This window comes from Tetrao urogallus, assembly GCF_951394365.1.
Source record: "Tetrao urogallus genome assembly, chromosome: 21".
Lineage (NCBI taxonomy): Eukaryota > Metazoa > Chordata > Aves > Galliformes > Phasianidae > Tetrao > Tetrao urogallus.
This window is the reverse complement of record NC_136834.1, coordinates 788,655-801,644: the sequence shown is the minus strand read 5'-3', so window position 1 is coordinate 801,644 and position 12,990 is coordinate 788,655. Positions and strand designations below refer to the sequence as shown.

The following is a 12,990-nucleotide window of genomic DNA, read 5'->3' as shown; positions in this document are numbered from 1 at the left end:
TCAGGATGACTTTCAAATCAGCGGCCATAGAGAGGAGGAATTCTGGATGCAAGCATTTATTCTGCCCGTCCTTCCCAACCTGCATAACCAGGAACTCTCCAGGGCCGCTGCCGGTCCCCGTGGCACCCAGATCTGCTCCAGCCAAACACGGGACGTCCTAACCTTGCACCAAGTCTCCCTAAGACAAATGCTTCACTTCACACTTCCACGAAACTCAAACAAAGGCCCCCTGCTCTTATTTGCAGAGGCGGAACGCTGCTCCCCTAAACATCCCTGATGAAGAAACCGAGAGCAAACAAACCCGTGCCGAGGGCTCTCACCGGGAGCCCAGTGCGCCGAGCTCTGTACACACGTGGCCCCTTGCCAGCAGCAGTGCCCGGTGCTCTGCAGCTGTGGTCACCCCGCTTCCTTATCACAGTTTGTACAGTTGGCAGCCTGCAGCCTGCCCTGCAGCACGGAGGACCCCCGGGACGGCTCCTGCACCCCAGGATGGGAGGGCTGTGCGTCAGCCCCGGAGAGGAGTGATGGATGGACGTGATAACCTTGTTTCACAAAGCTCTGTGTCTTTCTTTTTGCTTTCAAACCGCCTGCTGAAGGGAAGCGAGCGCGTTGGGGCATTTTGGAGAGGTCATAGCTGTTACAGATATGGGGCTGGGGTGGCGTCCTTTTCTCATTGCAGCCAGGGCAGCCCCCACCCCATATCTAGCCTCAATCCCAAAACCATACCCTATGCACCAAGAGCCAGCCTCACACGAGCTCTCAAGGAGCTTGCCATTGGCATTGACAACCCTTTTGGGAGGCAACAACCAAAGGCTGGGGCATCTCTTGGTCTCAACAGAGGTTGCCTTTCCAAGTTTTTGTCCCCAGCTCTTCCCACAACAGGCCAAGAACTCCCCCCAGCCACTCCTCATCACCTTCCAGGCACTGCTATCAAGAAGCAGGACTCACCCATGCAGGAATCCCGCTGCTCTTCATAACCAGCACTGCACACGCACTTCCCGATGGGCACCAGCCATTCTCCCTCTGCACTGCAGTACATTTTGGGGGTGTCCCTCTCCTCTGAATGGCCCACACACTCTCCCCGCACTTCCACCAAGGAGGACGAGTCTGCCCCAGTCACAGCCTCAGAGAAGGATGCCAAGTTCCTCACCATTGCCGGGCACTTCTTGTAGTACACCCGCACTGAAACAATGGCGATGCAAGCACCTATGTCCTGGAAGGCCAAGTAGAAACCCCTCTTGCTCAAGGGCCCCACACCCCTAACTTCTGTGTTCAGTTTCAGGCGCCTGACTCCCAGATCCACGTTGGTGAAGCTCTCATCGGCCGCTATGGTGTCAATCTTCATAAACTGGCTCTCACGGGTGCTGGCACCCAGATCACGGTCAGACTCCAGGTAGTAGAGGTTGAAAGTCTCCTTGCAGGTGCCCAGCACTCCCGGCATGCTGTTACAGTCCCGCAGGGTGAATTTGATCTCGGCGTAGACCCGCCGCGCGCCGTCCCTCTGAACCCAGTTGGTTCGTAGCCAGTTGTTCTGGTTGGGGGTCATGACGTTACAGACCTGGTAGGTGTGGATAGGGCTGAAAAACTCATCCATTTCATTGATGGAATCCCACTGCGGGACAGAGAGAAAACAGGTCAAACCAGATGCACCAAACTTCCAACAAGTAACAGGGCGCTCAGAACAGCCTTTCTCCCAGGCTGAAAGGCTGTACAGGGGCATTGGGAACCCAGCAGTCTACAGCAATGTAGCAGTGGCAGCAGGATGAGTTTGGGGATGGAAGGGTGGGGAAAAGCAGGTGGCAGTAAGCAGGACAGTGATGGAGGGATGGTTTGAGGAGTCATTGGGTGAGCTGGAAGTGAATAGGGGCATTTGTGCCACTCAGGGAAGGATGTTATGCAGTTCTGATTGAGAAGACATGAAAAGAAGTGCTGAGACTGTGGATACAGATAAGCTCAGTTGGTTGAGTAAGATTTTGGGGGCTATTGGACTCTTCTGGGTGCTCGTTCTTGTCTCACATCTCCCTCTCCACCAGGATCCACAGACCTTCCCTTCTCTGGGGGCTTCCGACCGCCTCTTCATCCCAAGTCCTTCCCAGCACAAGTACATCATGCAACATCTTTAAAGAGGACTGCTCCTTTCTCTTTCTCAAATAGAAAAGTCCTTCCTCATTGAACCTCCTTGACCTGTATCTCCCACGGAGATTGGCGTTCTGGTGCCTTCTGCAAGTGCTAGGGGTGATCAGAGCAGCCACTTCAGTGATGTACATCTTCAGAACTCCCCCAGCATCTCACCTTTAGGAGAAAACTCCACTTCTCCCTTCTACAGGCTCAAAGCAGCCTGGAAAAGGCAGCAGCACCAGGTGTGGACTTCAACAAAAGCTCATTCAGAGGGGAATATGCTGGCAAAGGCTGTGAAAGTCAAGCTACTGCCGGGAGAAAAAAGCATTTCTGGTTCTTTTCAAAAAATCACCTCCTACATTCCAGAAATGCCCACGTTTGTTCAGAAATGCTGGGCCTGAATTTCACCCAGAAATGACCCCTGCCCTGTCGTGGCCCCACTCCCACACTGATGTGTGCACGCGCCGCAGCACCGTGGAGGGGGTGGAAGTCCTCGTCACAATTAATAGAGCACAAATTAACACAACATCTGTTTCCCGTCTTTTCCCTGCTGAGTCCCCTGAGAAATGAGGCAGAACCATGCAGGGGAGGAGGCATGCGGGGTGTTGCTGGGAGCAGCACAGGGGTGCTCCCTGCATCGCACAGCTGGCTCCCCTTGGCAAACACAGCGCTGCTCAGAGCACTCCCGCAGTGCCTGCAGTATAGAAGAGGTTACTGTGTACTCCAGGCCTTAATAGTCTCTGCAGCCCTGTGCTGGACTCTCCCCAGCAGCTCTCTGTCTATCTTGAACTGGGCAGCCCAGCACTGGGCCCAGTGCTCTGGATGTGGCCTCCCCAGGGCAGAGCAGAGGGGAGGAGAACCTCCCTCTCCCTGCTGACCACACTCTGTGCGATGCACCCCAGGATATCATTGGCCACCAGGGCATACTGCTGGCTTGTGGTCACCCTGTTGGTCAACTGTTGGTCGATCACTGGAGAACCAGCACACCATTGGCCTTCTTGGCCACCAGGGCACGCTGCTGGCTCATATGACCACCCTTTTGCTCAACTGTTGGTCAACTGCTGGTCAACTGTTGGTCAACCAGGACACCATTGACATTCTGGGCCACCGGGACACCCATACCTTCTCCACAGAGCTCCTTTACAGCAGCACAACCCACTGCACTGCTACATGCAGATTTTCTTCCCCAGGTGTAGGACTCTACACTCACTCTCGTTGAACCTTCTCACATTTCTTTCCACCCAGCTCATTGCCATGGTGCGTCATGCACTGCTGCTGGACTGGACCCATCTTGGGATCCCAATCTGAGCTGGACTGGAGCACCGTGCCTCCACCGCTGGCACAGGGAAGTGCTCTGCCAGCAGAGGAAACACACAGAGAAAGGCAGGGCCATGTACACCAGTAGCTCAGATGCCATAGGCACATTTTCCCAGCGGCTGCCAGTTTGAAATGTCTTTTCTTAAAGGAAGCTTAGCCCAGCCCCATCTCTGAGATAAGATCCCCCAGCGAGACGGAAATGAGGACATCATAATTAACGTGGTGAGCACACGTACGTGTGCGTGCTGGGGGGGGAATGCAACCACATCTGTATGCAGGGGCTTGCCTAATAGTTTAAATTAAAGTCAACACGAGTTATATAAAAAAAAAAAAATTGCCAGATTATGAAAGGGAAAAGATGCAAACAGTAGATATCTGGGCGGCTGAGCAAGGACTTAGAAGTCTCCCAGGGCCTCTGCGACACGGTGAGGAGGAGAGAGAATGAGGAGGAGGAGAAGCGGAGGGGCTCAAGCAAGGAGAGGCTGCATTTCCAAAGGGGGATTCAGCCTCTTGTCGCCCCACAGTGCTGATGTGTTGGCCATGGAGACCAAGGGACAATGCCCTCATGGCCCTGGAATGGCTTCGGGGAGGGTTGCAGAGTCCTCTTGGCACAGCAAACCTTTTGCTGCCACCAGGACTCCTAGCACTTCCCCTCATCCCAAAGCAAGCTCTGAGCTGCAGCGTTTACCAGGAGCTACCAAGGCCCTCACACTGCTGTCACCAGGAGAGAAAATAGAGAAGGACATTATTGCGGCTATAAATCATTAGATGGGGGGCGTTAATGGAGATAATCCCCTGAAATCAGTCACTGCTATGGCTGAGGAGGGATTTGTTTGGCAGCTAACTACTCTGAGCTTCGCTGCCGGTGATTAACTCCTGGTAGTGACCAGCCTCTGGGGAATTAGCAATAACACAGCGTTCACTGAACAAGCACTGGGAGATGAGCTTTTATCTCAATTACTAGCTTAAATCTTTGCCTTGCAACGTTCTACACCTACACTTTCCTTTTTTATAGATAATGGGTTTCATCACAGCTGTAACATGCTGGTAGAAAGGCTCTGGGTTGGAAGAGTTACTCATGGAAACGACACAAGGACACCAAAGTGAGTAAGGAGAGGAGGCCATGGGTAGATGACAGAGTCCAATGTCTTGTAGAGTTCCAAGGAGGCAGCTGGGACCCCATATGGTGTTGGAATGTCAGGTGCATATGCACGGTTTGAGCAGCGTGAGCTCAGAGCAAAGGCACAGCATGGAGCTCACATCTGGGGAGGGCTGTGGGGTGGAACTGTGGGGCCAAGGGGCAGTGTGGGGGCCTTTCCCCAGTGCTCGAGGTTCTCCCATTATAATTAGCTTTTGCAAGGCATCTCTCAAGCTCTTTAGATATCCTGTGCCTGAACAAAAATCATTTCCTGTTTGACTTTGTAAATCAAAGTAGACGATACAATAATTATTAATAATATGTTGACTTATCTCATCAGCATTTTAATTAGTCAGTAGAAAAGCAATTTGCAAAGGGGCCGATCAGGATCCCTCTGATCCGGCAGGTCACGTGCCAGGCAAGGAGAGGGGAGAGAAGGGCACTGGGGCACTGGGGCACTTTGCTGGAAAGAGCTGGCATACCGGAGGCACGGGAGGGCAGAGGCAGCCTCTTTGACAGCAGTGATAAGAGTCTAATTTTCAATGCAAAGGAATTGTTCTGGGGACGGAGCAGGCTGCAAAGCTCCTGGGAGCCCTTTGAAGGCATAATTGAGAGGAGCTGCAGCCTGCAGGATGGGGATGCTCCCGGTGACCCTTCTGCTTACTGCACGTGTCTTGGGGTGGAGGTGAGGGGGGGACGCAATTAAACCCCTGAGCAGCTATTACAGCCAATTACCCCTCAGACGATTATCTGGCAAGAGGAAATGTCAAAACAGGCCACGCATGGCTCCCTGATGGCTTGGCACTCCCTGGGGCCAGCAGTGCTGCTGACCCTCCACTGCACCAAGGGCTCTCAGCCCCTGCTCCTCCACCCTGCTTGGGCAAGGCAAACTCGGAGAGGAAAAGCATTCCTGTAAGGTTCTTAATGTCTCTTCCCACCCCACCTCTCTATGATTTCATGTGGTGGCCCATGGCTCACACAGGAAAGGGGAATGGAGAAGAGGGTAAAGGAAACACAAGGGGGCCTTCAGCCAGGGTTAGGGCCAGTGATGCCATCCCTCAGCAGGAGGGTACAGCAAAGGATGCACACCTGGATAGAGCAGAGAAATCCCAAAGCAAGAGGGGTCCCCCACCATCAGGCATCCAGCCCTTTCCCAGACACCAGGCTTGGATCCAGGTGGGCACAAGCTACAAAGTTATGGGTCACCCACCTCCTGCCTCCATTTGTGGTGATGGCCATTGGTACCAAGTGCAAAGTTACTGCCCAAAATAAAGCACTTGGAGTTAGAGGACTCCAGCAGAGTAAAGAAATGAGATGCTCTTCCAGGATGATGCAATGCCATGGAATGTCCAGATAGGTGTTCAGATGAGCCACTAAAACTCAGAATCATAAAATCATTGAGCCTGAAAAAGATCTCTAAAATCATCCAGTCCAACCATTCACCTATCACCAGTATTGCCCACTAAGCCACGTCCCTGAGTACCACCTACCATCTACACTCTCCTTGGACACCTCCAAGGATGGTGACCCCACCATCTCCCTGGTCCTGTGCCAGTGCATCCCCCCCTCTTTCTGCAACTAAATTCTTCCATCCAGCTGGAAAAAGACATAGGAAGTTATTAGTGCAAGAATGTCACATCAAATCCCAGGAATCCTCCTTGGAGGTGTTCAAGGGAATTTTCACAGAGCTGCACGGTTCTCTTCTCCACTGTAAGGCCATGAGTTGGGCAAAAGCATGGGGTAAGTGGAGACGGGTGTTACCCCATGACTTACCTAGGGCTTGTATCTATTATATTTCTACAACAGTCATCACTGTAACTGCTAAAATTAGAGCTGAGTTAATGATTTAATATATTTACATGTATGATAATATCTGATATAAATCTTATCCCTGTTCCTATTATGAACTCACAGTTCGGATCACTCCTTCTCAAACAGACAGCACAAGGACTAAAAGTCTCAGGCAACAGATCAATGAAAATGATTAGAGGCCTGGGAAGATTTCTGTAGGAGGTGGAATTGAAAAGATTAGCACCATTTAGTTCAGAGAGGGGATAAAAAAGAGTGGACATGAAAAACCAATGCAGCAGCACAAGCTGGGTAAGGCACCCCGACTTGGCACATTCTGTGTGCGCAGGATGCCACACCGTGCCTCGCAGTTGGTCCTGCCTGTATTTATGGAATTGTTTCTGCTCACTCAGTAAATGGACAAAGGCCTTACAGCCAGGTCACTGCCATCTGAAACTGACATTTACAGTTTGCAGAAAGCTGCTGCAGCAGGAAAACCTGGCTGTGGAAATGGGAGCAAAGGGAGAACATGGGGAGGATGGGGTTGATGGCCCCAAACCCCTCCTGGCCACACCATTGGGCTGTGCCTTTATACCCCATAAGGATTCAGCTGCAGTGGGTGCTCCCCTGCCCTATTTGCTCAGTTCCTACATCAAACTCCACAGATTACCAACCCTTCAGACCTTTCTGGTCATTTCGGAGGAAAATCCAGACGCTGTCCCAGCACAGCGGTGACCAAGACACTTCACAGGGCAACCCATCTCTTGAGTTCCCTGGGAGGTGTGAATAATCTCAGGGCCTGTTCACACACAGCCTGGTCCACCCATGCTGCATCCCTCAGCAGCTGCTTCATACTTACCCCATGTGAGGGATAGGTCAGCCAACCCCAGTCCCCTGGCATCGTTGACGTGTCAAGCAAGTTCACTGGAAAACACAGGAACAAAATGCTGTGTTAGAAACCTTGCTCTACGCTGAGAGCAGGGGAAACAAAGCACCACAACTGACCCCTCCTCATTCACCCATCGTGGGATACCTTGCAGTTAGTGACAGAGACCCGTCTGGCTGTAGCTCAGTTCAATGGCAAGAAATGCTGCTCCCCAGAGCTGCTGGTATGCAGCGGAGTTGGGCTGTGGTCACAAGAGAAAGCAGTGTAGTCTTTTGGGTTGGATGGGGCCCTGGGCATCCTGATCTGGTGGTTGGCAACCAGCTCACGGCAGGGGTTTGGAGCAGGATGGTCTTTAATGTCCCCTCCAACCTAAGCCCTTCTGTGATTCCATCATTCTGTGATTTCGAAGATGAGGGGCTGCAAACAACAGGTCAGTGGGGATGCAGAGCAGGAGGAGCTTGGGAAATGAAAGCCAGAAGTGCCATGTTCTCTACCATCCCCACCTGAGCCAGTGCCAGCACAACTGGGGCATTCGCTTCTGCACATCCACTCTGGAGCCCCATCAAAGTCAAACTTCCAAAAACCCTTCTGCCAATAGGAGCCAGAGGTAATGATATGGAATCATAGAACCACAGAATGGTTGGGTCGGAGGGGAGCTTAAAGATTATTCAGCCCTACCTGCCAGCCTTGGGCTGGCTGCCCCCCACCAGCTCAGGCTGCTCAGGGCTCATCCACGGCCTTGGGCACCTGCAGGGATGGGGCACCCACAGCTCTGGGCAGCACTGCCAGGTCCTCACCATCCTCTGAATAAAAAAATTCCCTCCAAAATCTAACCTAAATCTCTCCTCTTCATCTAACTTAAATCTCCCTCGTCCCTTCAGCCTGGTCCTAAGGTCCACACGGGGAACGAGGCTCTGCCCTGCGTCCCATCTGCACCTCCAGGCTCTGGAGGGAAGATGGCCTCAGTGGCTGTCACGGTGGGACGGGGCACATGGGGACCACAGCTGCAGCCCCACCAGAGGCCGGGCTCTGCACAAAGTGGGCCCCAGCAGCTGTAGGAACGGGTGCCACTTCCATTTACGATTACCAGGCAGGGAAGGAAAGGGGGGAGAAGGAAGCAGGGACGTGAGCTGGCTGTGAAACACCCGGACGTCATGCTCCTGACAGAGCAGATTAGGAGCTTTTGAGGCATTTATTAATGTTAGCAGAACAATTTGAAAGAATTTCCAGGGTTTCTTGTGTGACTTCATTGGCCCAACAGCAGGCTGAGCCCCTCTGCTCGCTGCAAGGCGCTGCTCCCACTGCTAGAGAGGCCCCTTGCCCTCAGCACGGAGTAATTACCTCGGAGATCTCAAATCCATTTTTATTTGTTATTGTTAATCTGAAGATTTTCTGCCTATTTTCCCTGGGTAATTCGCCCAGCAGGAGCCCGGGGCTGCGGAGTTTCCCTGCTCGCCGTGCTGGAGCACGGTGCCGACGACCCTCGGCAGGACAGCCGTGAGCAGGGCTGCGTTCACGGCCCCGCTCCCCCCGCTGTCTCCATGCCCTTATTCCCACGCTGCGATGCACGAAGCTGGGCACGCCTGCGGCTCGCTGCAGAACGGGCTCCAGGAGCACCAGGGTTGGTCACAGCGCTGCAGCGTGGGGCGCAGAGTGGAGTCAGAGCATGCAGCCCCATGGTGGGATGTTCCCCAGAGGCACGGTGCTGGAATAACAGCTCTGAGACAGACACGCATGGAGCCAGATCATATACTGAGAGTTGTGGTTATGGTTAGGGTTAGGGTCGTTGCTAAGGTTATGTTTAGGATTGTTATATGTTAAGAGTTATGGCTAGGGTTAGGGTCATGGTTGGGGTTATGGTTATGGTTAGGGTCATGGTTGGGTTAGGCTTAGGGTTAGAGTTGGCTTAGGCTTAGCTTTAGGCTTAAGGTCAGGCTTAGGTTTAGGTTAGCCTTCTTTCAGGTGCTTTGCTGCACAGCACTGCATAAGCACGCGTTCCCTGCAGCACTCCTGTGGAGCGGATTACTCGTGCCTCTTTGCAGGAAGAGGGCTAAGATATTTCTTTATTCCATAGAAAGCATTTCTGCAAAGCGCATACAGGGGTCCGATGCGTTAAGCCCACTGCAGTGGGCACTGCACAAACAGAAAGGCATTCTCTGACGCAGAGCTCTCTCATTAAGTTCCTATAGAGCAAACATGAGGCTGTGCACATGAGGACCTGCCTAGCAGCACTACTGCATGCCGTGCTCAGATATAGAATCACAGAATGGTTTGAGTTGGAAGGGACCCTAACATCTGTCTTGTCCAACCCCACTGCAAAGAACAGGGACACCCACAGCTCCGTCAGGTGCTCAGAAGTCAGCCTCAACATACAGAAGTCCACTGGTGCAACAGCCCCGCCGGTGAGCTCTGAGACAAACTGAAGCACGGTCTGCAGTGTGGTTGGTCCAAAGCACTGCAGGGAGCCGTGCCGTGCTCCTGGTGCTGAGCTCCAGCCCTAACTGCAGGGAATCACTGGCTTAGCTGGCAGAGTCTGCACAGCCCTCCTTGGCTCCCCACCCGAGCTCCTTCCCGAAGTCCAGCTGGGAACCCAACTGCGAACCTTATCCAGCACCTTGTGGGTGATGCCCCAGCCACAATCGCTTCCCCGGAGGCTGGGGCCTTGACGCAGGAGGGCAAGCAAGTCCATCACAAAGGACTCCTTTCAGCCGAAATGCTTCTCAGAAAACCTGCTGGTTTGGGAGACCTCTATCCTACAGCTGGGTAATTCTGTTTGATGTTATGGACTGTCCGCATGTATCAGTCTCAAACTGCAAGCTCTTTTTTTTCCTTCCTGAGCACCATTTTGATTTCCACTATTCTGCGCCTTGGCTTTGACTCGGCGTATTGAGCCAAAACACCAGGAGGTGTCAGAGGGAATTCTCGCACTGATGGAAGAGCTGTCAAGTCTGATTGCCCGTTCGAATGGAAGCACCTACAGAGCTGCAAGGTTGCTTCCCCGGCTCAAACTGGGGTGTTGAGCTGGAGTCTCACGCAAGGGAGACCAACTTGAAGAGTTGCACCGTGTAATGCGGTGCAATTAGCACACACTGCAATCTCATCCGTGCAGGAGCCAAAGAGTAGATGTATGTGTATGCATTTATATGTCAAAAAGTAGATATATGTATGCCAGAAAGTAGATATACGTTTGTGTGGACGTACGTTTATTTATACACACCCGCATCTACATTTATAGGCGTATCTCCTCCAGATTCATGCCCATATTCACATCTACCAAATTCCAGTTCCCACTTGGGATAAAGGAGCTCACATCCAAGAAACGCACGTTTTGCCTGCACCCCCATATCCATTACCCACAGATATCCCTCCCTTCAGAAGGAATGCTCCAAGTCCTTCCCAACACTTGGGTTGGTGACCAACACATTGCATTGCCATGCCCAGTAGTGCCAGCACACAAGCGATGCCATGGGAGCTGCTGCTGCCCAGTGCAGGGTGCACGGTGGGGCAGCGACACATTGGGGGACATGCTGAGCCTCAGCATCCAGAAAACCAGTGGGGGACCAAAGAGGGCTCAGAGATCCCTCATAATTGTTAACCCACTGCGATCCTCGCTCTAATTACTCCACGGTCTCCCTCCCAGGCGGTGGGCTTTGTAGCGCAGGCGTGGGGAGGAAGGGTCAGTGGGAGCAGCCCCGTTCCCTTGGGCTTCAGTTCCTCTCTATCACAACTTCAAAGGCCTCCCAAGATTCACAGCAAGGTTCTCCCCCCCCCCCCCAACAACGCCTTTTGCATTGATAATTAAACCCTTAGCAGTACGGTTGGACGCTTCGGCTCCCCGCCACCCGAGGCTCAACCTGTGCACCCCAAAGGGCTCTGCCCACCCCACGGCACCCCACGGCCATAATCCGCTCAGTGTGGGGAGGGCTGCCCTCAGCAGGGATGGCGGCAGGGCTATGGGAAAGGGGCAGGGAGAGGCTCCCTGGCAGGGGGGGAACAAGAGGCAGCGGCTTTCATGTCCCATAATCTCAGGCAGGATGTTGGAGGGGCAGGTGGGGCCAGGAGGGGTCAGCTATTTGTATCCCACCGTTTAATCCACCAGCCCGCTGAATAGCTGGTTGTGACCCCTCCAAAATCAAGGAAGGGGGAAAAATTGCACTGCAAAGTCGTGTCCTCCTGGCCTCGGAGCATCGGGGGGAGACAGGATGGGACGCTTCGTTTTCAGGCTCCGGTTTCCTGAGACAGCAGCACTTCCAGACTGACACCAGCCTGAGGGCAGGGCATTTTGTGCCCCATGGATGTGGGTCAGCACCAGCACAGGCTTTGTCTGCCCGGGACACAGCGGGGACGATGCTCACACCAGGACCCGATGGCCTCTGCTGCCCTGAGAGGAAATGCAGGAAAGCGTCGGGGGTGAATAGAAAAGAGCTCGCCAAAACCCAGCACGAAGATGGGATTTTCACCTTGCTGGAAACGCCAAAATGAGGCTGAAAATAATAGATTAGAAAGAAGCATTTTCAAACTCTTGCCATGAAAAAGCAGTGCTTGGGTTTGGACGTGCCCCAGTTCCCATCGCAGGATTTCTTGTCAGACCTTTGGATTATCACTGTGAACTTTCTGTATTTAATTTTGTATCATTTTTGTTTTGTTTTGTTTTTTTACTGCGTCGGGAGCAGCAACGCCTGCAAGGTCTGCCCAGAGGGTCACCCCTTTTCAATAGACCACGAGCAGGAAATACTTTGATGCAGGAAGAAAGCTTGTTTGTTCAATCTGTGCTAACAAAAAAAGCTGCGGTTCGGGTTTTAAACATAAAATAATCAACCTGATCCTTCCTCCTCCCTGCATGGTATCGAGCAGGATAATATGCAGTGCGAGGGCATAACCTGTGGTAGTACTGAGATGTCGTGAGGTAATGTGAAATAATAATAATAATAATAAAAGAAACAAAACAAAACACTCTGAATAAAGCATTTCCGAAGCTAAAAATCTTGACATTCAAGGACAGGGGAAAAGAAAGAGATCAACACAAAAAGCATCAAAAGCCAAACAGCCTTCCTGCTTGAAAATACAGGTGAGAAAATATAGACATGAAATGTTGGTGTTTCTCGCTGCTGATGCTCGCGTGCAGTGGGACAGCAGGGCTAATTGGGCGTGCTGGCTTAGGGAACAAAATTAAAGCCAGGGCAGTGGTGCACGTCCTGGTGTGTGGCACACACAGCTCTGAATGGAAAGAACCCATAGGAAATGTTGGAATATGAGAGTTGTGCCCACGGCTGGAGGGGACGGAGCTACTGCAGGGCTACGGGGTGGATGGGCTCGTTGTAATTCAGGGCAGAAGAGCGAGGAGGAGGTGGGAAGACTCTGGGGAAGGGGGGTGAGAAAGGTCAGGGAGGCGAGGAACTCCATGGAAACATCCGATGTGTGTGAAGGGAAGGAGTGTGAGCGTGGCAAGGATGGGGAAAGGGCAGCGGCATCAGGAAGGGCTCTGCAAGCCCTTGTGTCCAGTCCTGGGGGAGACATTCCCACCCTTGATTCTTCGGGGTGGTGCCTACACCAGCCTGAATCGCCCTTCTCTCCTCTCACATATGTTGGGTATAAGTGAATTCACACTTTCACCTGTCCTCGGGGATGAGCTCGTACCAAGCGAACCCCAATTTCACTCAGCACTTCCACTCCGTGGCTGCTCACCACGTTCCCCTTCACCTATCTGCTGCCTGCGTGGGATTTTGCATTGCCCACCTCTCCT

At 52.7% G+C, this 12,990-nt stretch overlaps 1 protein-coding gene across 1 annotated transcript in view; it reads right to left on the bottom strand.

The window, feature by feature from the left end:
• Positions 1-12,990, bottom strand: part of EPHA8 (EPH receptor A8) — a gene marked incomplete at both ends in the record, with an annotated part of 37,133 nt that overhangs the window by 18,048 nt on the left and 6,095 nt on the right. The window contains 2 exons of the mRNA XM_079545465.1: positions 949-1,612; positions 7,221-7,285. Coding sequence (XP_079401591.1) covers positions 949-1,612; positions 7,221-7,285 — 729 coding nt within the window. The remainder of the gene's footprint in view (positions 1-948; positions 1,613-7,220; positions 7,286-12,990) is intronic.